This window comes from Panthera uncia, assembly GCF_023721935.1.
Source record: "Panthera uncia isolate 11264 chromosome B3 unlocalized genomic scaffold, Puncia_PCG_1.0 HiC_scaffold_1, whole genome shotgun sequence".
Classification (NCBI taxonomy): domain Eukaryota; kingdom Metazoa; phylum Chordata; class Mammalia; order Carnivora; family Felidae; genus Panthera; species Panthera uncia.
Window position 1 is genome coordinate 15,304,064 of NW_026057582.1, and position 23,406 is coordinate 15,327,469.

Here is a 23,406-nt window from a genome sequence, read left to right on the forward strand (position 1 = left end):
CCTCTTTTTTTTTTTTTTTTTTTTTCCTTCCCCTCCTCCATGGGTTTCTGTTAAGTTTCTCAGGATCCACATAAGAGTGAAACCATATGGTATCTGTCTTTCTCTGTATGGCTTGTTTCACTTAGCATCACACTCTCCAGTTCCATCCACATTGCTTCAAAGGGCCATATTTCGTTCTTTCTCATTGCCACGTAGTACTCCATTGTGTATATAAACCACAATTTCTTTATCCATTCATCAGTGGATGGACATTTAGGCTCTTTCCATAATTTGGCTATTGTTGAGAGTGCTGCTATAAACATTGGGGTACAAGTGCCCCTATGCATCAGTACTCCTGTATCCCTTGGGTAAATTCCTAGCAGTGCTATTGCTGGGTCATAGGGTAGGTCTATTTTTAATTTTCTGAGGAACCTCCACACTGTTTTCCAGAGTGGCTGCACCAATTTGCATTCCCACCAACGGTGCAAGAGGGTTCCCGTTTCTCCACATCCTCTCCAGCATCTATAGTCTCCTGATTTGTTCATTTTGGCCAGAGAGTGAGAACTCTTATCTCTCTTCCTCTCCTGATAAGGGCACTTATCCCATCACAGGGCCCCACCCTCATGACCTCACCTAAATCTAATTTCCTTCCAAAGGCCTCACCTCCAAATACCATCGCACTGGGGGTTAGGGCTTTAACATCTACATTTTAGGGGCACACTGACATTTAGTCCATAATATTGGCAAATGGAAAAGTTAAGAAGACGGTTTCAGACTGTGGAAATTGCTGTGAAGAAAAGGTTTTATAAGAATGGGCTCATTTGTGCCTAGAATTGGTGGGACAGGGAACCCTACTCCAGTTGGGTGGCCAGGTAGGCTGCTTTGGCCAGGATCTGAGACCAGAGAGATCTGGCAGGAGTATTGAGGCTGTGGCAGCAGGAGGGCAAAGGCCTTGAGATAAGAAAGAGCTTGAGTGTTGGGGAGACAGCAGCATAATAAGTCCAGTGAGGCTGGAGGAAATGTATAGGGAAGCATGTGGTAGGAGGTAATGTCTGGGAGATGGGCAGGGGCTAGTGCGTGAATGACAGGGAGGGGGGTTGAGTCTAAGCACGGTGGGAAGACATTGGAGGATTTTAGCCAAGTGGAGACATGCTCTGATCTGTGTTTCAAACTTGATGTTGTTGTGCTAAGTGTTGTAATTTACGATTTGCATTATTACTATGGATAGACACATTTATTAAGTACTTACTGTATGCCAGGCATGTGTTGACCACTCTGCACACATGTGATACGGAGTAAACTGGAAATTTCAACAGAAGCACTAGGACACTTTGGATATGAAATTCCAACGTGAGATGTCAGAACATATGCAGATGTTTAAGGGTGCAGGCATTAGATGGTGGGAAAATCCCCCCGTAGGATATAAAAGGGTAAAGAGCGTGGGTTTGTGAATAGGATTTCTTTGGAGGCAGCTGGTGCCAGATCCCTCCCAATGTACCCCCCCCCCCCCACTTAAAGGGCTTCAGTGAGACCACTTAGAGAGTGGGTTGTCTGCTTATCATTTGGGGGGCATGCTGAGATGGGGTCTGACATGGGAGAGTGGGCAGGAGGGAGGAGAGGCGAGGTGAGGGAGAAGGTGGTAGGGAAATAGGTCAAAGGTATATGAATGGTGAGCTGGAGGTGCAGACTGGTCAGGGTCTGGGGTCATTTAAAAGGAGATTGCCCAAGAGGATCATGTAGAGGGACTGAGTTCCTCATGGGATGGACACTGGCTTGGGAAAAGGAGAAGATCTGAAGACAAGTCAAATGTGATTGTTGTCTAGAACCGGACCTTCCAATTTCTGAATTGAGACTGTATTTGAGATGTGATTTGAGGACATTTATGATCTAAGGTGCACGTGTTACGGGCCATGCTTCAGACAGACTTCTACCAAGTACAAAGAAACAACATCCCCCCCCGCCCCCCCTCCCCCCGATGACATCATAAAGGGAAGTGTTGAGTTTTGATTCTAACCCTTGAAAGCTTCTCCAACGTTACTGGTTATAGATATTTTATGGAAACTTCTCTGAGGTGGGTAATCTCATTCCCATGGAAAAGGTGAAGAAGTTAAGGCTTAGAGAGTTTCCACTAATCAGAAGGAGGCCATAAAATTCGGAGGGAACCAAACAGGGTTTGAACCCAGAGCTTCTCTTAGTCGCTGCACCATGCTGCTGAGGAAGCAATAAAGGACCCTGCCATGGCAGTCTGACCGTGAACTGTTGGAAATAGCTCATGGGTGGTGGGTTTTGATTTTTTTTTTTTTAATAAAGAAGGCCAAAACATCAAGCTGAATTTTTCATCTCTCGGTTGAAGATTGGCAAAGCTCCCCAGAATGAAGCGGGACTTTGGACCCACAGTTCAGGGTATCTTTGCTGGCATGTTACGAGAAGGCAGAGCTGGGTCTTCAGGAAGACAAGGAACGTGGGGGTGCTGCTTTCTTCCCACCTCCCCCCCCCCCCCCCCCCCCCCCCCCCCAGCCCCGGCCCTCTTCCCCTGCTGGTTTGTGCTCCCTGCTGCTAGCTTCAGAACTCGAAGTTCAGGGTCAGTCCTGGGGGCTGTTCATCAGGGTCTTCATCTTGTGGACAATGTGCTGAGCTTTGCAGGCTGGGGGAAGTTCATAAAACTGCAGAGCCCTGCTGGAGAAGTGAGGAATTGTACTTTTCAGAGGGGCAGTCAGGTACCCCTGAAACATGGCCTGTCAGCCTCTCCCTGCTGTTCCGTTACCTTTCTCAGGGAGCGTCCCGAAACCAGCACCACCAGTTGGTGGTGCGTGCACCACCAACTCCAGTAAAGCCGTTGTGAAACACCCATTGTTAGGATCATGACTATCAGATAAATAAAATACTGCTGTATATTCAAGCATGGCCTTTACAGCATTATATTAAAACAATAAATCAAGTATCACGGACTCAGCGTTTGAGCCAGCTTTTATTGCATTATTCCATTCTCTCCATTATCCAGCTTTAAAATCCCTCCCCCTGCATTTATGATTTTGAAACATTACATCAGTTATGTCCCCATGGCACTTTAATCTAATCCAAAACTTTAAGGGGGTAGGTAAGTGTTTAGGACACCGGGCCAGGCTCTGATCATTTTATGAAACCGTTGTTTTATAGAAGAACATTACCTTTATTACCACATTCTATGGTGTGTTTGGGGGGACAATCTGGTTACAATTACAAATAGCATTTTTTAAGACCTGCAGTAGAAAGGCCAGCCATTTGAAGATGAGATACGGCTTCCTCAATGGGTCGTAGCATATTGGTGCAAGATGTCAAAAGGAAGCACGTCGATACCTCAGCCTGGCGCTTCTCCCCGGGGATTTTACGCTCACTATTGGTGCAGGTGGTTCCAATGGAAACGCCTGACTTGGTTCTGAGCCCTGAAGTTCTGTTAGTAATTCATAGCACAATCGTCACCTATATCAAAGAGAGCCTTTATGTACTGGCTAATGCGGTTTGTTAAATTCACCCCAAACGAACTGGATGCCATTAAACCTTTAGAGTAATGGATTCTTTCTTACAAGATGGGAGGTCAGACTCCTGGGGGAGGGACTACATTCTGCCCCTTTGCTTCCCCAGTTCTCAGGGAAGAAATGGGTGTCTGTTTCCATCAACTTCAAGCTGGTACCAATATCCATGTTTGCTGTTCCTCAACACGCGTTCCTTTTATTTACTTTGTCTTGCGGAGATAGTGCATAGATAAAAATGTCTTTAAACAATAACCCCAACTATGTCAGTAGGACACTGTTTAACATTCAAGTGGCCTGTCTTTCATATGAGCCTCTGGGAAGCCAATAAATGTCAAAGAAATGTCAGATTATGTATGTATTTATTGGGCCCATAGTGCGTTTCTGAGGAGGCTTTGTGGCATTTGGTTATCCCATTCTTTGAAGGCATCACACAGAGTAGGTGCCATAAATACATCAAACGAATTTCAGCATCCACCTCTGTATACTCCACGGTCCAGCACTAGAGTGCGCGAGGTTCTTCTCCCTTGGGGGTTTGCTTTGCCAGATGATTCTTTTAGCTCTGATATCAAAAGTACGTGGGCAGAAATGTCCCCACAATCAGTAAAGGCCCAAGTTTGGATAGTGTTTGATGTTCCTCTCCCTTTTGGTAGAAACCTTTTAATGTTGCATGGAAATAAGCTGCCGGGATTTTTAGCAAATGCTTGGTGGGCGAAGGAAGGTAGGCAGGGGAGTGGGCGCTGTGGAAGAAAAGTGGGATGACCATTGGCATTAGCAGCGGGTATGAGCAGGGCTTTCAAGACCCCTCTGGCCCCTACTAGGAAGATGCATCTTTCTCTCTGCACCTTGTACAGGAAGACCCCTGCGTGCCTGGCCTTTCCGAGGCAGTGTGGCCTTCGAGAATGGAGTTGAATTCACAGGCAGCCAGCTTGGATATCTGTCTTTCTTGTCTTTAGCAAAACTGGAAGCGAATGTGGCAAACTTCTCATGAAAAAGCTGCATCAATCTGAGAAATAAATAATTTATTTTTTGATTCCTCTTCCTACACCCATTCTCTCAAACGACCTGAATTCTACAGCCCCAATTTTTCCTTTTCTTTAAAAAAAATTTTTTTTATGTTTATTTATTTTCAAGAGAGAGAGACACAGAGTGTGAGTAGGGGAGGGGCAGAGAGAGAGAGGGAGACACAAAATCTGAAGCAGGCTCCAGGCTCTGAGCTGTCAGCCCAGAGCCCAACATGGGGTTTGAACCCATGAACCGTGAGATCGTGACCTGAGCCGAAATTGGACGCTTAACCAACTGAGCCACCCAGGCACCCCCAATTTTTCCTTTTCTAATCTTAAGAAACCCAACGTTTCTGAAGTGCCCACCATGTGACTGGCACGGTGCTTAGCCATTCACACTTACGTTATCTCTAGATAGGCCTGCAAGGCACGTGGAGCCTATGGTGCCATTTGACTCATGATAAAACTGAGGGTCTGGTTGGCCTACGTAACCTAACCTGCTCAGTGCCAAAGCAAGGGTTTGAACCCAGGTTTTTCCTGGCTTCCCACCTATTACCTCAGGGCAATGCCCAGAAGATATCTACTCCTGACTTTTGGGGCCGTTCTAAACAAATATAAATACCTGGGCAGTGTATTCAAAGCTGTTCAGTTCTGAGGTCCATCCAGAAGCAGAATCCTTACAGAGGTCTTTAAACCACACCCCCTGTTTGCCCAACAGGTTTTTTTTTTTTTTTTTAATAGGAGATGGAATCCCAGTCTTTTTACCAACACATGTTATACAGAAGAGGCAAAGTCAATCATTAGTCAATGCATTTGAAGGCAAAAAGGATGGGGAATGGGGTAAGTTGAAATTGAGAAGAGTTTGGCTAACTCTAGTAATTCCATTATATGTTACTTATTTGAAGCCTTAAAACAAACAAACAAACAAAGCGGAGTCTTGAATGTACAGATTATCCAGGAAGAGCGTTAAACACAGTGATGCCAAGAAGTTAAAGGCTGGGCATGTCCTGTGTGTAGAACACACTAAAAGATTTCAAAGAACTTTTTTAGACTGTCTCTCTGGTAATAAAAAGAGGGGGGCTGAAGCTACACATGGGCAAAGTCATGTTTGTAGAAGAACTTTGGAATTTTGCGAAGAAAACTTCTTTGAGAGGAGACTCCATCAATTTAGTTTTATTGTTAGAATCACCCTTTACTCCCCCTTTGATAAACTGCCCTCATTTGTTGTTTCTCTCTCTTGTCTATCATGAAACGGTTTTGCAGTTGAATCCACCTGCAGATTGTTCTTTGGTGTGGCCTCCTCCAAGAGCGCTCAACCTCTTACCTGGCAGGCATTCATTCAGGCCCTGAGCTAGACATTTGCTTATATGTCCTCCTGAGATATTCCTCCCCTCAAGAATTCTAGTGACCACGCTAAAAGGAGCATTCTTCACCTAGAAGACAAGGGATATTTTCTGGCCTTTTCTCTGGAATTGCACTAATGGCAAATTTTGTGCCAAATGCTCAGTGAAATTGTTAGACTTAGAAGAATCTTAATAATTTGGACCTCACCGATGTAGAATGTATTCCAAGTCAGACATGTGCTTGAAAGGTTACATTCATTGCTATGAAAAACTAGGCTGCATAACACATGCTTGATTTCCCCTGAGAAAACATTTTTGAAAGTTCATTTGACACCTATTTCCATATCAATAATCAATGTGCTGCTTACTGATAATTTAAATCTGATTATTAAAACAAATCCAGAAGGAAATTGACTTGCCAATGTGTAGTGATCCTGTTTTGGCTAGAATATATAGTTGTGCTTAATAAGCTTGCGTATCTTTGAATATCCAGTAATTCAGGACTTTTTCTCTGGCCAGTCTTGGTCAGAATTAATCTAATTAATGAGATTTTTCTGTATTTCAGTGTTGACAGCTTCCTTTTCATATATTTAAATTATATTCAATAATTTTTATTCCTAGAAATAAAAACAGATTACACAGGGCTTTTGGAAATATTGACAAATGACAACCCTGTAGTGTTTAGTAAGGAAAATTGTAGTTTTTAAAAATGTTCATTTTGTGAGGGAGAGAGAGAGAGAGAGAGAGAGAGAGAGAGAGTAGGAGGGGCAGACACACACACACACACACACACACACACACACACAATCTGAAGCAGGCTTCAAGCTCTGAGCTGTCAGTACAGAGCCCGACGTGGGGCTTGAACTCACAAGCCATGAAATCATGACCTGAGCTGAAGTTGGATGCTTAACTGACTGGGTCGTCCAGGCACCCTGAAAGTTGTAGATGTTTTGAAGCTCATTTCTTCATCTTGGCCAGTATCACAGGTTCATGATGGTTGATTTTATGAGTCAACCTGACTGGGCCATGGTACCTAGATAGTTGGTCAAACATTATTATAGATGCTTCTATGAAGGTATTTTTGTTTGATGGAATTAACATTTAAATTGTTAGACTTTGAGTAAAGCAGATTACCCTTCGTGATGTGGTGGGTCTCATCCAATCAGTTGCAGACCTTAATAGAACAAAGATTGGTCTCCAAGCAAGAAAGAATTCTGCCAGCAACTCTTCCCTAAGTCTCTAGCCTGCTAGCCTACCTTGTAGATTTTGGACATGCACCTCCATGATTACATAAGCCAATTCTTTAAAATAGATCTCAACCCCACCCCCCAAATATACATACATCTATAGATTTAGATATAGCTCTAGTTCGTTCTCTGGAGAACCCTGACTAAAGAGACTTCTCAGAATATTAACTGTCTGAGAAAGTACCCAGCATCATGCTTGGCACGTTTTAGAAAATGATTGTTTTAAGCTTTGTATGTGTGGGGAGTTGGCCGGCTTTAAGGTCTGATGCAGAATGCCATTTAATGAAGTTTGTCTCTATTTTCTGTTTGATGCTTGTATCGTATTTAGCACAATGGTAATGGTGAGTAAACATATGCAAGAATTTTGTAGAACACCTGGATGAGAGAGGGCAAAGCAGTCCAATGGCACAAAACCAGAGAGAAAATAAACTTTTATTTTGTGGCAGGATTCCATGCACAGAAATGGTTTCAGGCAGTTTCTAAATGTCACGCTTAAACTAGCACACGTGAAAAGTGGGAGAGAAGAGGTTGTTGAACTTAAATAGAAGATGTTAATTTTTTTTATGTGTTTAAAGGAACTTTGGAGTATTTATACAAGCACAATTGGCCTCCAGTGGATAGTTCAGATAATAAGAGAAATTCTGGTTTTTGTGCAATAAACTAATAAAATGTGTAATGTTCGTTTTATGAAATAGTATTTTTTCCTTCATGAAGGTGATGCATTAGAAAACATAGACAATTTGGCAAATATAGAAAGATACAACATAGGGTGGGAATCACTTTTAAAAGATGATCATTATCCATATTTTGGGGTATTTTCTTTCAGTCTCCCCCCCCCCCCAAGTCTTTCTTAGTGTTTGGAATTTACATGGTTGTATTATGTTATTATATATAAAATCATTTGTATTTCTTTTTTTCTGTTTATATAAAATAAATATTTATTGAAAATGTATGGAAGTGTTGCCACTTGTCCAAGGAGAAGTTAACCTCCCTAGAAATAAGAAAAAAGACTGTAAAAATTTAAAAAGAAAATCTTATTACTGTTAGAACATTTTTTTCCTTCCTGGGTAGTTGTTCGCATCTCTGCGAGTTTCTCTGGGCTATAAAACCGCAGTGGTATTTCAAAGGGGAGCAGTCCAGACTAGCGGTCAAGTGTCCCAATTCCAGAGCCAGACAGCCTGGTTCAAATCCCAACCCTGCCGCACCCCCGTGGAGTAAGCTTGGGTGAGTTTCCTCATCTGTAAAATGTAGATTAGAAAACTGCCTCTCTCATAATGGTTGCAAGGGCGACATGAAAACATGGGGGAAGCACTGAGAACAGTGCTTAGAACGTAGTAAATTCTTAACTGATGATCGCTTGTTACTAGATGACACGTGATTGTTTCTAATTACACCATGAATACAGTTTGCAAAGACATCAGCCCCTGGTTAGCGAGTATAAGGTAACAAGTGCTTTGCACACATATCTTATTAATACAACCACTCATTACAACAGTTTGTGAGCTAGGCACGGCCATGCCCATTTTGTAGATGAGGAAACTGAGGCTTGGGAAGTAACTTAGCTTTGCTGAAGTCTAACAGCTGGTCAGTGGGAGGATAAACCACTGATTGTTCAGACCTCCTTGTGGCCTTTAAAACAAGGAAAATGCAGGTGTCTCCAGTCTCACCTGTGCAGGTGTGAGAGCAGCTCCAATTGGAGAAGGACGTGGAAGGGAAAGGAAAAGGGGGAATTTTAAAGAAGTTTGCCATGATCTGCAAGTTCTGAGAATTCACATAAAGAACGGGAGTGATTCTGGAATTGGTTTCAAGGGGCTGCACACAGTCTTGTGGCCCCACTACTCAGACTAGACCATGTGAGTTACAGATTTTTGATCACAGTGTTCAAAATCTTTCCCATTAAAAATAAGAAACAATAACCAAAAAGGAGAGTGTGTGTTCTCCATGAGGAATTGCAGAAAAGGAAGACACATTTTCCTTCTTCAATTTTCTCTAGAAAATAAGTCATTGTATCTGAGAATGGTAGCGGAGAATTCGAGTCTGTTCTATGCACGATTGTGTCATGTGCAAACAGCTTGTGAAAGAAACACCCAGGGTAATTTATCAAGGAAACTGCTTTTGACTCCATTCTTTTCCCTGGGGTTTGTGAAACTTCAGCAGGTGGCATTTTGGTGTTTAGCATGACAAGCTCGTGAAATTGCAACAGCTAGCAAGGAGGGGGGCTGCTTTCGCGTATGAAAGAGAAGGGCGAGAACCCGAGACTCACATGGATTGAGCCTTTTGAATGCACGGGGTCCTGGGCTAGCCGCTTGAACATACACTGAAATTTATATCGAATTTCACACATCCAGTTTAATTGTCTCAGCGTTCATTTATTAATTCAGCCAATATTTATCGAGTGCCTACCAACGAGCAGATCCTAGGTGAGGGGCTGGGTTTACAAGGTGAGCTGGTGGAACTGGTGAGCAGGAGAGCCACGTGGGTCTCTGCCGAGCTGGAGGGTGGTGTGAGCAGGCGTCCCTCCCTTGATGGGGTTTGCAGCCACACTGCAGACATAGTGGCGTAAAACAATACCCGTTTCTCATCCCACTGCGTCTTAGGTCAGAAGCCCCGCAGGGCTCTCCCGGCTCTCCGCTCCGGGTCCCCTTCCCAAGCTGTCTCGGGTGGCGGCAACCTCCTCCGAGGCTCTGAGGAAGCACAGGCTTCCAAGCACATTCAGGCCACTGGTAGGATTCAGTTCCTTGGGATGCAGCACGGAGGGCCCCCTTGCCTGGCTGTTAGCGGGTTGCTCTCTGTCACTAGGGCCACTTGGAGTTCACAGTCAGGGACCATCTCACATACCCCCCTCCCACCTCATCTCGGCTGGCAGTGAGACCCCTCAAGTTAAATCCCCCTCCCTCCTTAAATAAACGACTCTCCCTCTGGGGGCAACTGGGTGGCTCGGTCCGTTGAGTGTCTGATTTCTGCTCGGGTCATGATCTCGTGGTTCATGGGTTTGAGCCCCACATCTGGCTCTGGCTGTCAGCTCAGAGCCCGCTTTGGATCCTCTGTCTCCCTCTTTCTCTGCCCCTCCCCAGCTCACGCTTTCTCTCTCTCTCTCTCTCTCAAAAGTAAAGAGATGTTAAAAAAAATAAATGACTCTACTCTGCTACCGGCGAGAGAATATTCTCTGGCCTACCAGTTAACGCTCAAGTTAGGCTCACCCAGATAATCTACTTTTTTGATTAACCAAAAAGAAACTGATGGTTAACCTTAATTACATCTGCAAGTATTCTCTTTGCCATTTAATGTCACGAGTCACAGGAATGATCTCACCATATCTGCAGGGCAAGGACCATGGGGGTAATAGAGTTCTGTCTGCCCCAGGGGATAGATATTTTCAGCAGTTCGTTAACACTGTCAAGTACATTTTTGCTTCTTTTTCAGTTCCGATTGTCTCCTGGTTTCCTGCTAGAGCCTGAATACCTTGTATGTTTTCTAACAAATCTCTGGAGCCGATAGATGGGCATAGGTGCCCATGCAAATGTGCTACTCAGAGTCCCTGCTGCAGAGAAGGTCACTGACTGATGACTTTAGCCCCGAATCCTTCCCCACTTCATACAAAACTTTGTTTTCCAAGGGCTGCTCCAGAGAATGTTCCACAGAAACCTATTTTGGCTCATCATTTGAGGACTCCCTTTCAGCCTGGTTGAAACTTTCTAGAACGGTCTTGCTGTCTGAGATTTTCGTATCAAACCCCCTTCTTCTCTCTCTCCTTCACAGGGCCCAGACCCGCATTGCAGTCTGATGGCTTTCCTTACCTCCTCTGGACTATCCTGTTTTCCTCACAGGCATTTCCCCCAATAAGTCTCTTGCATATCTAATCCTGTATTGGCATCCACTTGCTGGAAAACCTGAGTCAACGCAAGTGTAGAAATGTCCCAGCTAACAGGTAGTAAGATGGGGTTCTGGGACTGGCTCTCTTACCACCAGGTAGCAAACAGGATATCGTTCTGACTGGGTTGTTGGGGGGGCAGATGGCCCCCCGGCACTAGGCGGACCACTACAGACTGAATCGTATTCCCTCCAACCTCATATGTTGAAGCCCTAACCCCCAATGTGACTGCATTTGAAGATAAGGCTTTAATGGGGTAATTACAGTTAAAGGAAGATAAGGGCGGAGTCCTAATCTGAGAGGGTTGGCAGCCTTATAAAAAGAAAATGAGAGACAGATTCTTTTTTTTCCCCCGTAACTGACTGACAAGTCTATTCAGCCGGACGCTCTTTACTCTTTCCTGTGAAAAAGGTTTCTTCCCTGAGAATGAACTGTATACTGGAGAAAGGGGACATTTTGAGGACACTTGGACATGGGGTCTGAGTTGGTGTTGCTACTGAGAGACCAAAAGCATCGTCATGGCCCTCTGTTACAGTAAAGGCCTGAGGGGGCAGGTACTAAATGATGTCCTGGATAAAGTCTGGCTCACCGTGGCCCACGGGCTCCATGGGCGTCTTCAGTGGTCATTTCCATAGGCTCTGTCTGGGCTGTTCCAGCCAATGGCTGAGCACAGAGGCCACATGGATGCGGTCCCATTTCTGCAAGATGTTAAGACTCCTCTGACTGGCGACATTGGCTTAAGGACGCCCGGGCAGCCTGTTGCAACTTTTGTCAGACCCCATGACAGATGAGGACTGTGCACTCAAACCTTCCTTCTTTTCTGTCTCCTTCAGGCAGGACAGACCTGCCTTGTGTTCTGATGGCTCTTCCAGTTCTGCCTGCTCCCCTTCCGTTTTCCCTCCCTGGCACTTTCCCCAGTAAGTATCTTGCGCATCTAATCTCCTTTTAGCATCTGCTTCTGGGAAAACCCAAATGCAATAGGACTTACAGACAGGGCCGTATTTATGCACATGGCTGAACGTGCTGTTCAGTTGGAGTCTTGCTTTAGGGGCAGGTTGCCGGTCACACCACGTGCTCTTTTAATTACTACAAAGCAGCAGTGGGGCGCCTGGGTGGCTCAGTCCGTCAAGCATCCAACTCGTCGTTTGGGCTCAGTCATGGTTCATGAGTTTGAGCCCCGAATCAACTCTGTGCTGATAGCGTGGAGCCTGCTTGGGATTCTCTCTCTTCCTCTCTCTCTCTCTGCCTCTCCCCTGCTCTCTCTCTCAGAATAAATAAACTTAAAAAAATTTTTTTAATGAAAAAAATATAAAGCAGTGGAGTAACATGTGTTCTTAAGCCAGTAGGGCTGTGGTCATGGCAGGAGGTGATAAAATGCCACCTTTCCCCTTATATATGGGCTTGACAGCAGCTTGCTCAAAGACCTATGCCTGCTCCTTAGCTATGCGGGTTTTGCCGAAGAAGGTCTGTCAATATCTGGGAACGACTGCTTATCGGGACATCTCTTTTCCTCAGGTTGCAGCAAATCAGACCCTTTTCCCAGGGACTCAGCACCGATCTATTTCCTTCTGAAGCAATTCGTGATCTTTCTCTCTCCTCCTGACAACGTAGCTCCAAGTGCTGAGTTCGTAAACTAGTTTATAAAGAGACCTGCCCCTTCTCTTGCTCAAAGTGATTTCTCCAAGTTCAGGATGCAGAGCTGTTATTACCTAGGTCGTGGGCATGGCTTTTACCACCAACTATTTTGTTTTATGAAGCTATGGTCCTGTTTTTCCTGTTTTTTGTTTTGTTTTGCTTTTTTTTTTTTTTTTTAATGTTTAAAAGGAACCACACACATGCACACAAAAGGAGTTAAGACAGCTGAGGGTTAGGAGAGGAGGGTCTGTAGAGTTGGAGTGGCATTCTGGTGTTTTGGGAAGACGCAGGTTCTGACCTCAGCCCAGATGTCCACTGACCAGGTGCTGGGTGGTGAGTTTTGTAATGCCTACATGCCTTCATTTTCTCATTTGGAAAAGAAAATGATAATGCTACAAGGATTGGGGAAAAAAATTTATGTGGGAAGCTCCGTTTATAAAGGAACCCCAAAATAATAACCACTGGAAACCAGGAGGCCAGAATCATCGTGATGGCTGGAGAACCCCCTGGGGGCAGCCAAGGGGGCTTGACCTGTAGGGAGTTTTTAGCGTGTGTTAAATAAATGGGAGCTAATATTTAAGCTTGCATGAGTCCTATGATCCATAAATTTAGAGGTATAGACTCCTGAAAGGCAGGGCATTTGGGATCCACCGTGCCAAGGACAGGCATTGCCCCTAATGAGCACTTCATCCATATACTGAATGGATGAATAGATAGCAAGGAGGTTGAGATGAAATCTACCTGGCAATTCTCCAGTGGAAGAATCCATTCATTCCCCGAATCTGTGTTCTTCTTCCCAAAACATGAACAAAAACGAGGCAGGGATGGCTTTGAGAGGAAGCCATTTGCATGCTCAAGTTTCACCCCTCGGCAAGCATTTCTGAGCATCATCAAAGCGCCATCCCCTGGGCTTGGTGGCCAGAAGTGAAAGCAGGAAAAGACTCTAGCCATGTCTCCAAAGAGCCGTCAGCCCAGTCACGGAGGGAGGCTATGGCAGGTCCCCCTGGAGTCCTACCAGCGTAAGGAAGGGCTGGCGCAGAAGCCTCCAGAGGGGGATGCCCCTTGCAGTTTCGTCTGTGAGGTAGTAAGGTGAACACAGGCAGTTTAAACAGGGAGCGTCCCCCTGAAGGTTCAACTCTGTGACTGAACCTGGTTGTGAGGGCATCAGGGAACTTTTCATACGTGACGCAGCAGTAAAAGTACAGAAGGTAAGTTGTCTCCCAAGTGAAGGAGGTAGATGCAGCAGGCAACGCAACTCAGGCACGGTTATGACTTTCACCCACCGAGTCTTAGAGAAAGGGCTGAGCTTGGGGATATGCCACGTGGAGTCCCAAGTTGGCACACCCATGTGTCCGAAGCAGTAAACACTTGGCAGAGTGGAGCCAGTGTCTCCGATCGACTCTATCTCCAGAGACTCTCTTCCAGAACCGGAGTAGAGATGTCCGAGTGGAGATACAAGAGGCCGCCGCTCAGCTCTCAGAGCCATGGACGGACAGTTGGGCTCCGTGGGGTTTATTTCTCTACTGGGTTGTGGGTTACTTTCCCTAGTTCCACAGCAGGAGGTACGTGAGAAATTGCTCGAAGAAGCTATTGGGTTTCCCTGAGCAGTCCGCTTCGTGCCCTTTTCCAGCTGTCAGGGGGATTCTTCCCCATGAAGGCGTCTGTCCCTGCGTGTGCCGCTTCTGGGCCACTCCGGGACTCTGATTTCTGCGTTTCAGGACAATGTGTGCACGAGGGAGCCCCATTTTACTTCCCAGGTAGCCCGCCGCTGTATTAAGAAAACCATGAACGAATCCCTGCTTTGCTGTAACAGCCTGCCCCTCCCCTGCCCCATTCCCCAGACCCTCTTCGGCTGAGTATCTTTCTTTCTTTCTTCCTTAATACGTCCTCCTCTCCATTTCCTTGAGTCATTTTATTTACCCTATAATCATTTTCTCTACCAGTTAATAAACTCTGCTTTATTTCTTTTTTCCCCTATTCAGTGGGTAATGTGGTTTCGATGAATTTTCTGTCATTTGCCTAAAAACGGTTATTAAGTTGTGCGGTAAGAGTGGCACGGGCTTCATCCATCGAGAAGGCTCCAGCTGGGTTCCAGGGGGCCTCCCCGCTATCATCTCATTTGTTCACCCAGAAAGTAAGTGGTGGCATTGGAGCTCTCAAAGGCCATCGAACACAAGCCTTACCTTGCTGCCTTCACGCACGACAGGAGCCCCACTGCGTGTGCCCGTTCTGATCCTTACCTGACTCACAAGGGTCACTTGAAGCCCGTCCAGGGCTGCTGGGCTCCAGTTGCTGTGCACTTTATTTATTTTTTTATTTTTTATTTTTTTAGACATTTTTAAACCTTTATTCATTTTTGAGAGGCAGAGAGAGACAGAGCATGAGCGAGGGAGGGGCAGAGAGAGAGGGAGACACAGAATCCGAAGCAGGCTCCAGGCTCCGAGGTGTCGGCACAGAGCCCAGTGCGGGGCTCGAACCCACAGACCGCGAGATTGTGACCTGAGCCGAAGTCAGATGCTTAACCGACCGAGCCACCCAGGCGCCCCATCTGGTTCAGTTTTAATAGCTAAACAGTACCTCATCATACCAATGTAGCCTAATTTCCTTCACTGATTTTCCCGTTCTTGATAGTTTAGGTCGCTTCCAACTTTTCATGATGTATTCAAAAACGGACTGAGCTAAAATCTTTATGCACGGTCTTATTTTTCCCTTAGCAAAACTTCTTCCAAGTGGAATTATCGAGCCAAACAAGGCATATTTGTGAGGCTTTGAGAACATCTTGCCAAATTATTCCCTCCCCCCCTCCCCGCCCCCCCTCCCAATCCCTGGATAATTTGTGCCAGTGTCCACATTCTCCAGTAGTCAGAGTATGCCCATTTCTCCTTACCCTGAGATTTTGAGTAGGTAGGAATTTTGTGGTCCTGGACAGGCTTTTAGAAAGACAGCTAGCAAATGTTTGGAATCTGGAAGTCTGCATCTAGCTCTGCACGATGATGGGTGGGTCGAAAGTCTACAGTATGGAGTTTGGAGGCCCCCATGTCGTGCTTGGAACCCTACCAGCAGAACTATGCATTCTTCTAAACTTGCCCAGAATTTCCTGTCTCACGTTGCCTTTTCTGTGGCCTTCCTTTTGTCCTGACCACCTTTATTTCTGTACATACACCTTGTACTGGGTCCTGTGCTCATCTCTTCTGGTCTCGGATTTTCTGTACGATGCTGCTTCTCCATCCTGACTTAACTTCTCTAGGGAGAAGAATATTCTGTAAATTCAACCTTACCTGGCACCTGACAATGTATACAGTAGGTGATAAATACCTCCTGACTCAGCCTGACTTTCAGGCTAGACCACAGCCTTATCCTGTAGCTATTCTTAGTAGGTATTTATAGGGTGTTGCCCAAGTCATAGAAAAATGGCAGTGTGGAGGGGAGGAGTGTTTTCATCCAATTTCTAGAAAATAAAACCACATACGGTGCTGGGGGAGCCTTTTCCTAAGCCTTCTGAGAAATGCATCATGTTCTTTATTATCCCCTCAAGGAGTCATATAGCTTGTTATTTTCAAGCCGTGTTACATGGAAAATCGAAGCTCAAATCAACTTTGCCTCTTGTTGTCTCTCAGTTCCAGTCTCTTGATTTTATTTCCTGAGCTGGAGTCCGTAGGACGAAGGACGGTTCATAGGCTGAGTGGAGACAACAGGCTGTTTACCCCGGGGTTACTGATGCCCAAGGAGGGCTAGCCTTCCTCCCCGTACTCTATCCCACCCAGATGTACTCTTCCTCAGCCTTTGATCAGGCTACCTTAACTTTAATGCTAATGCCCAGAGCGCTTGGAATTCTGGTCAAATAACTTCTCCCACTTTCTCTAACAGTGAATTATCTTTCCATGTCATTGAGTCTTGACATTACTGGGTGGGGTTGAGAGGACAGTTCTGTGAGCGATAATAAAAGACAGTTAAATCGGGATGGGGTTTATAATTTGAGAGTAATCTGATGTAGTAACAGCAGCGTGAGTCACATATGGAGGGAGAGTTGAGAGCAAGGGGCATGGAGACCACTCACACCCATACCTCGCCGACACTGGCAATTGCCTGTGAGGCATAAGACTCCATGGGAAAGTGGGGACAGAGCCGAAAAAGGGAGAAGAATGGCAATCTCTCAGGTCAGGCTTTGGGATCAACAGATTGACCAAAGTTTGTGATTTATTAGTTGGGAATAGCCACACTCAAGCGCTTAGCATTGATGGATATTTTTCTCATTACATTTCAAACATAGAAAATGGTCCTTTCTGAATGAGAAATCTGGGGCCATTTTAGTCATTAGTCATTTGAAACTTTCTCTCCTGGTGTTACAGAGAGAAAAAAAAATGACAAGAACTAAAACACATTCCTTGCTCTGAATTGCTTATATAGAACAAAATGAAATGCTTAAGTTCAGTAACTCCATTAGTCTGGTGGTTTGCCTCTTTTTTTTTTTTTTTTTTTTTTTTTTCTTTTTCTGTTTTAGCGGCCTATTGTATTCAAACCTTTTATTATGTGGGAACAAAAATAATTGAATGCCTACTGTGCTGGGTATATATGTGTACATATTAACTCTTCAGTGGGTCCCTGTGGCACCTATAAAATCTAACTGTCCCATGATCCAAGGGAGGTGCTCAGTTAACATTTGATTATTAAAATGAGTGGACTCAAAGAATAACACCTCAACTCCACACGAGTGGAGGAAGATATTCTGAAAATCCTGGGGAATTTCAGTGTCGATTTACCTTTGGGTGTGTCAGCATCGGACACATACACTCAGGATTCGTCCTGCCACAGGCCTGGTTGTAACCTTAGCTTAACTTGAGGCTACTCTTAGCAGCAGAAGACATACAGTTGGGTAGTCTGCAGAGAGCCTTTGTCCTTGAGGGAAACCAAAATATGCCACTCCAAAATATGTCACTTTGGCTTAAAGATTGTTTTGAGCCAAAGGCAATTGAGAAGAAGCAGATACAAGGAAAGCTTCCCACCTTCCCTCTATTTGCCTGAAAGCAGGACACAACTTTTCAAGATTGTCCCTCTCTCCCTCTCTCTCTGCCAAGAAGGACCAAAGTTAACCATAGGAGACAACTTTAGCTCCTTATCAGCCTGGAGATGGCACCAGAAGAATCTATATAACAAACTGTACTAAGTAGCTTTTAACTACCATTAGTTTCTAATCTATTTACCTTAATACAGTTTACCACCCTTGGAAACCTAAAATTATTTTTCTCTGTCTGATCATTTCTTTACAAATGTATTGTTCTTTGTTGGAGCTGCTCCATAAGCCTGAATTCTAAGCCACTTTTCTGAGTGACTCATCTCTGAGTATTCTCACGTGTTACCTATGTAATATACATGTTAAAACACTTGTCTGTTTTTCTCTTGAGAACCTATCTTTTATTACAGAGCCCCAACTTTATAACTGTAGTAGTTTATAAGAGTCATAGATGCAGCCATAGCATCTGGACACTGGAGCTTACATGGGCTTTATTCTACACGATCTCATGTGTCTTTTGAGCAGTAATAGGAAGTAGGAGTTATTTGCTCACTTCCCATAAGGAAATTGAGGCTCAGAGAGGCTAAGGGACTTGATTGAGTCCACTCAGGATGCCATACTATCAGGTTTGAACTTGGTGCTGGACTTTTGACCTCACCTACCAGTTCTCTCTTTATTCTGGGACAACATAGAAAATTGGTGAATGGCAAGTTTTAGGGGGCTGGTCTATTTACCAAGGGCTCATGGACAAACACAACGAAGAGTTGTATGTCTTTGGGTTAGATGTCAGCTTGTCTGGGGTACAAAACTGCTCTGTGTGAAAGGGACTTGAAATTATTAAAATCTCAGAGAATATCCACAAATGAACTTGGCTTTCTCACACACACACACACACACACACACACACACACACACACACTCATCACCCCTTAAAGGCACAACAAAAAGCAAACAACTTATTTAAGCTTCAAAGCTTATTTTAATCATTTTGATAGAAATGTTTACAAAACGAGGTCAAATTTATCCTGTCTTCTTAAACAGATTATATGAGGTTAAGTCCTAAACTTTGTGATGGCAGGAATTGTGTCTATTTCATTCATGTTACATCCTTAACACAGAGTAGGTATTCTATAGACATTTACGGTATGAGTCAACGAATAAACAAACAAAAAAAAAAACCCCACATTTCAATAGAACATAAAAATTTAAAGAAGTTAGCATGTTTTGGGTGGCGATCTCTTTTTAAGTCAATGAAGAGCTCTACGTGTTTAGTTTGTCCGGCACCTTCATTTTACTTTATTTTTTCAAAAACTCATTACTCTCATTACTTTGCTCTGGAGCTGCATAGAAGCACTTTCTCAGCCATAAATTCCCAGTTGCTAAACTCAGCTAGAACCAAGTCAAGTGCTTCTTCAACTCCATCTGATTTGTGTGGCCTACAGCACCTTGGATTATTTTTCCAAGTAAAAGGAAACCATTTGCTCGCTGACAATCCACTAATTTAAATACACCTTCAGGTATGGATTTTCCATAAACCTGGTAACCAGCCCAGCCGGTTTGGCTTTTAATTCTGAAATTTATTGGCTCTTGCTAGCCATTTGCAGATACGAGCTTATTCTTAATTGTTCATTTTTATTCTTACCCCAAACATAGTAAATCTTAATAGCCGTGCTTCCAACATTAAGGGGGAATGTGGTAGCTGTAGAGAAAAGTAGTCAAAAGCACATTAGATTAGCAACAATATAATAATGTTTCCAAGCTGCTCATAAGAGCTTATATTGACTTTCAGAATAATCGTACAGAGACGGTTTTTGAAAGGACCCTCCAGATGGATACGTTCTCCCCACCTCAAGATTGTCATAACATGTTTCTTCTTCCATCTCTGAGTCATTCAGAACTGTGAAAATTCTATTTTTCCACTTTAATTATGGAACTGGATGAGAATGTATTCTGTTGTTCGGCAGTATTACTAACGCACTCTATTTGTTTATGGCTCTTTGAGAAAGCCATTTTAATAAGGTCAGATTTGCAATTTAAATGAACTTTAATATTTCTTGCAAAGGCTGGGGCTGCTTATTTATGCGAGGGGTGAACACAGTAGAAATTTATGGCTTGAAAATATGTTCTCCTGTTTTCTTTTCCAAATGGCGCATCTCAGGTGATAAACGTTTTCAACTATATTTATAATTTTTTTCGCGAAAAGGGCAGAAAATCCGAATCAGTGAAATAAATCATGACTCTAAATGGGGTTGTTAATACTGTGTTTTTCTGCTTTTGCCATTAAAATATCTACCCCAAACCCCTATTGTATGCATGAAAAAATATCACTCATCTGCAATCCTGTGGGTGAACTCTTTGTTCTGGCGCTCCTATACCACACAAACAGGCAAAACCACAACATAACACAACGAAAATTATCCTCTAAACCTTAAGGAGTGGCCATTTATTGAATTATGCAATTGCTCTTGATGAACAGAACTCTAAGTAAAGAATGGAGCCTTGACGTTTACCTATCGGAGGATCTGTGACTGAGTGTCAGGCAGGCCACTATATACCATATCCCTGCAACTCAGGGATCAGGAGCAGCGGGCTTTAGAGGAATTCATTTAATTGGCTGAGAGGTTTTTTTTCTTGATTGGGGTGATGAGAGCTGGAGAAAGTGTTTCCAGATGATCTGGTGGAAACACAAAGACCAAGACAAGGGTGAGAAGATCTAAGTGTAGCTTACGTCGTAAATGCTTGTAGGCACCCACGTGGAAAATAATTTGACTACATAGGGTAGGATGACTTTTACGTACTTTCTAAACCAACTTAAGAAGAAAAATGAGATGAGTTGTATCCTTTAAATTCTGTTAGCTTCAAAGGTTCAAGTGTATCTGCAGACATGAAAATCGGTGGAAACTAAATCTCTGTGAAATTCCTTCCTCCCTCCTTCCCTCCCTTCCTCCCTCCCTCCCTCCTTTCCTTCTTTCCTTCCTTCCCTGCCTTCAATCCTGCCTTCCCTGCCTTTCCTGCCTTCAATCCTGCCTTCTTCCTACCAACAAATTGCTAAATTCAGTTTCATCTGTTTGAGAGGCTTAGCCTTCTCTTGAGTCAGGTAAGCTTTAGGCTGCCATCTGGTCTCCTTGCCTGTCCAGCCAAGCCTCAGGGAAGACGAACCTCAATGATCACTTACATTTCCTCACCTCACACTTGTTCCTCACGTTACATCCTTCCCACGCCCATTCCTGACATTTTGTTAAAACTCTTCTTGCCGAGTCCAGCAAGACCCCCACAACTAGAAAGCCAATGAACACGCTCTTTCCTTGGTTTGTGTGACTTCTCTTGGGAATAGCCCTGCTTATATCGGTTGCTTTATGCTTGTGCTTCTCTTCACTTAGAAATCTTGGTTTTCCTCATGTATCTGTGGCTTCTTGATCTCTCTCAAGAGTGCTGAGAGCCTAAATGCTCTGTCTCTCACAGTGCTCTCGGCTCCTCTGCTCCTCTTACCCCAAATGCTTTTCTTAGTAACGTCATCTGTACTCATGGCTTTAGCTATCACTTACAGGGAACATGAGACATAGGGTCTTGTAGTGTCCTGAGCTGGGCTGACATGGTGGTTCCCACTGGTTTCTTTGCTTGCCACCTCCACGAAAGGTCCCTAAATCCATTCACCCAACCAGAAGTTGGAGTCATAGACCCTTCTGCTTGCCCATCCCATAGCCAATCAATACATCTTCACTTTCCAGCTCCTTAAAATGCTCTCAAATGCATCTCACTCTCTATTCCTTCTGTACTTGTCTTGGTCCCTGTTACCTATTATCTGGATCCCTCCCTACCTCAACTCAGGCCTCATTCTCAGAGCCATGTTTTATGCTACACCGAGAGACAATTTCCTAAAATATAATACCTGGTCGTGTCACTCGTAGTCGCACCTCTAATGGTCATCTAAAGGTTTTGGTACAAATTCCAAGTTCCTTGACTATCTCTTTGTTATTGCTTTCTTTTTAAACATCACCGTCCAAGAACACACAAAGAGCTTGGTCTGTACAATACTTTAGTCTTTGGAGTTGGTCAAGATATCTTTTTGTGGGCTTGTACAGAATGAAATTCTTTATTCGACCAGTGTTGGCTTGAAAAGAATAATTTTATCTAACTGTTTTTATTGATCAAGATTAGACTTCACTTTGATTTTTTAATCTGGAATTTAAATTTTTCTTCAAACCCAGGAGATTCAGATGTTGTCTTTCTTCTTATTTTCTTCTCCTGTATCCTATTAGATATACGCTAGATGGTTTCATTCTCTTCACTACCTATTTGAACCTCTTGTTGACATTGTTGATCTCTTTATACGCCTGCGCACATTTCTTTCTAGTTCATTGATCTGTTGTTTAATTTGCCCATTGCGTCTTGGATTTCAGTCTCTGTGCATTCATTTTTTTCAGTTGTACTTGATTTTTTTAAATCCATTTTTTAAAACACAATGTCTTTTTCTATCATTAAGGTTTCTATTCTTTCTCTTGTTCTCCTTAATGATTTTAAGAATACTAGGTTTTAGTATTTAGGTATCGCAGGCATTTCTAATTCTTGGAGTACTGATTCTACTGTTTGCTACAACTGCTGATTCTTCTTAGGATGGTATATATCTCCCTTTGATTTTTAAATTTTGATTGTGAGCTTGTCTTCAGTGGAGGTTTTTCGCCTGTGGTGGTCTTATGTATTTGAGCTATGGGAATATTTCCTGTGGGAGAGGTTTGGATTTTTTTTTCCCCCCTGGACCCAGAAGTTTCACAGTTTCATGAAAAGTTTTGATGTTAATTTCTCAGCTTGAACCACGTATCTAAAGTGAATTTGGATGCTGCACCTGTCTTAACTCAAGCTGGGTGGTATGACATCCTAAGATATTTTTCTCTACCCAGAGCTGGTATGGTGATAAAAAAAAGAGAAGGGGCAAGGGTGGATTTCTGGAATAGAGCAAAGTCTACTATAAAAGCAGGCAGAGGTCTAAGAAACAGGGAGGGGACAGAGAAAGGTGTTCCCAGAGACTGAAGGAAGGCCAAGGGAGAAGAGGATTTCAGTAAAAGATGTGAGTTCCACTGGGTTAAATTTAGCACATGTAGAATTTCCAGTTAAACTCGTCCTCACCAATTAATTCTGAATACTGCTGAAGATCTGCCTTTGTGTAGGCTCCTTTGTGGGACCTTTCATATGCTGGACCACCATAAACTACATGAAGGACATAAAGAGTGCAGCTGTCCACAGGATTTGGAAACATCAGTCAACAGGTCAACACGGATGACAGAAGTTGTGTGATTAAACTATTCCTCCTTGAAGGCATTTCTGCCAGTTGAATTAAATTCAGACTGAGTTTGACATTCAAGGCCTTCGCCTGTAATGTCACTCATTTATATTCACGAATGTTCCACCATCACATCTGCTTGCTTATTGACCTCTGTGGGGGCCCAGACTGAAGGCCAAGGTCCCTCCATATAGCAAAGCCTTCCCTGTCTCAACTTGCTGAGTGTTCCTTTAAATAGTATCTCCTTGGGTTGCCTGGGTGGCTCAGTTGGTCAAGCGTCTGACTGAAGCTCTGGTCAGGATCTCACAGATTGTGGGTTTGAGCCCCACGTCAGGCTCTCTGCTGACAGCTCAGAGCCTGGAGCCTTCTTCAGACCTGTGTCTGCCTCTCTCTCTCTCTGCCCCTCCCCCACTCACGCTCTGTCTCTCTCTCTCTCTCTTTCTCTCAAAAATAAATAAACATTAAAAAAATAAACAAATCCCACACCCTTTGTGAAGCTTTTCTAGATTTCCCTAAACCAGTTATGATT

At 43.9% G+C, this 23,406-nt stretch overlaps 1 protein-coding gene across 2 annotated transcripts in view; it reads left to right on the forward strand.

Annotated features, from left to right (window-relative positions):
- Positions 1-23,406, forward strand: part of GALC (galactosylceramidase) — a 150,481-nt gene that overhangs the window by 103,939 nt on the left and 23,136 nt on the right. The window contains exon 17 of one of the 2 annotated variants that reach the window (XM_049612377.1): positions 22,765-23,335. The exons of the other annotated variant lie outside the window; for it this stretch is intronic. Within the exon in view, the coding sequence (XP_049468334.1) occupies positions 22,765-22,803 (39 nt within the window). The 3' untranslated portion in view covers positions 22,804-23,335. Of the gene's footprint in view, positions 1-22,764; positions 23,336-23,406 lie in introns of those variants that run through there. 2 annotated transcript variants of the gene reach the window in all.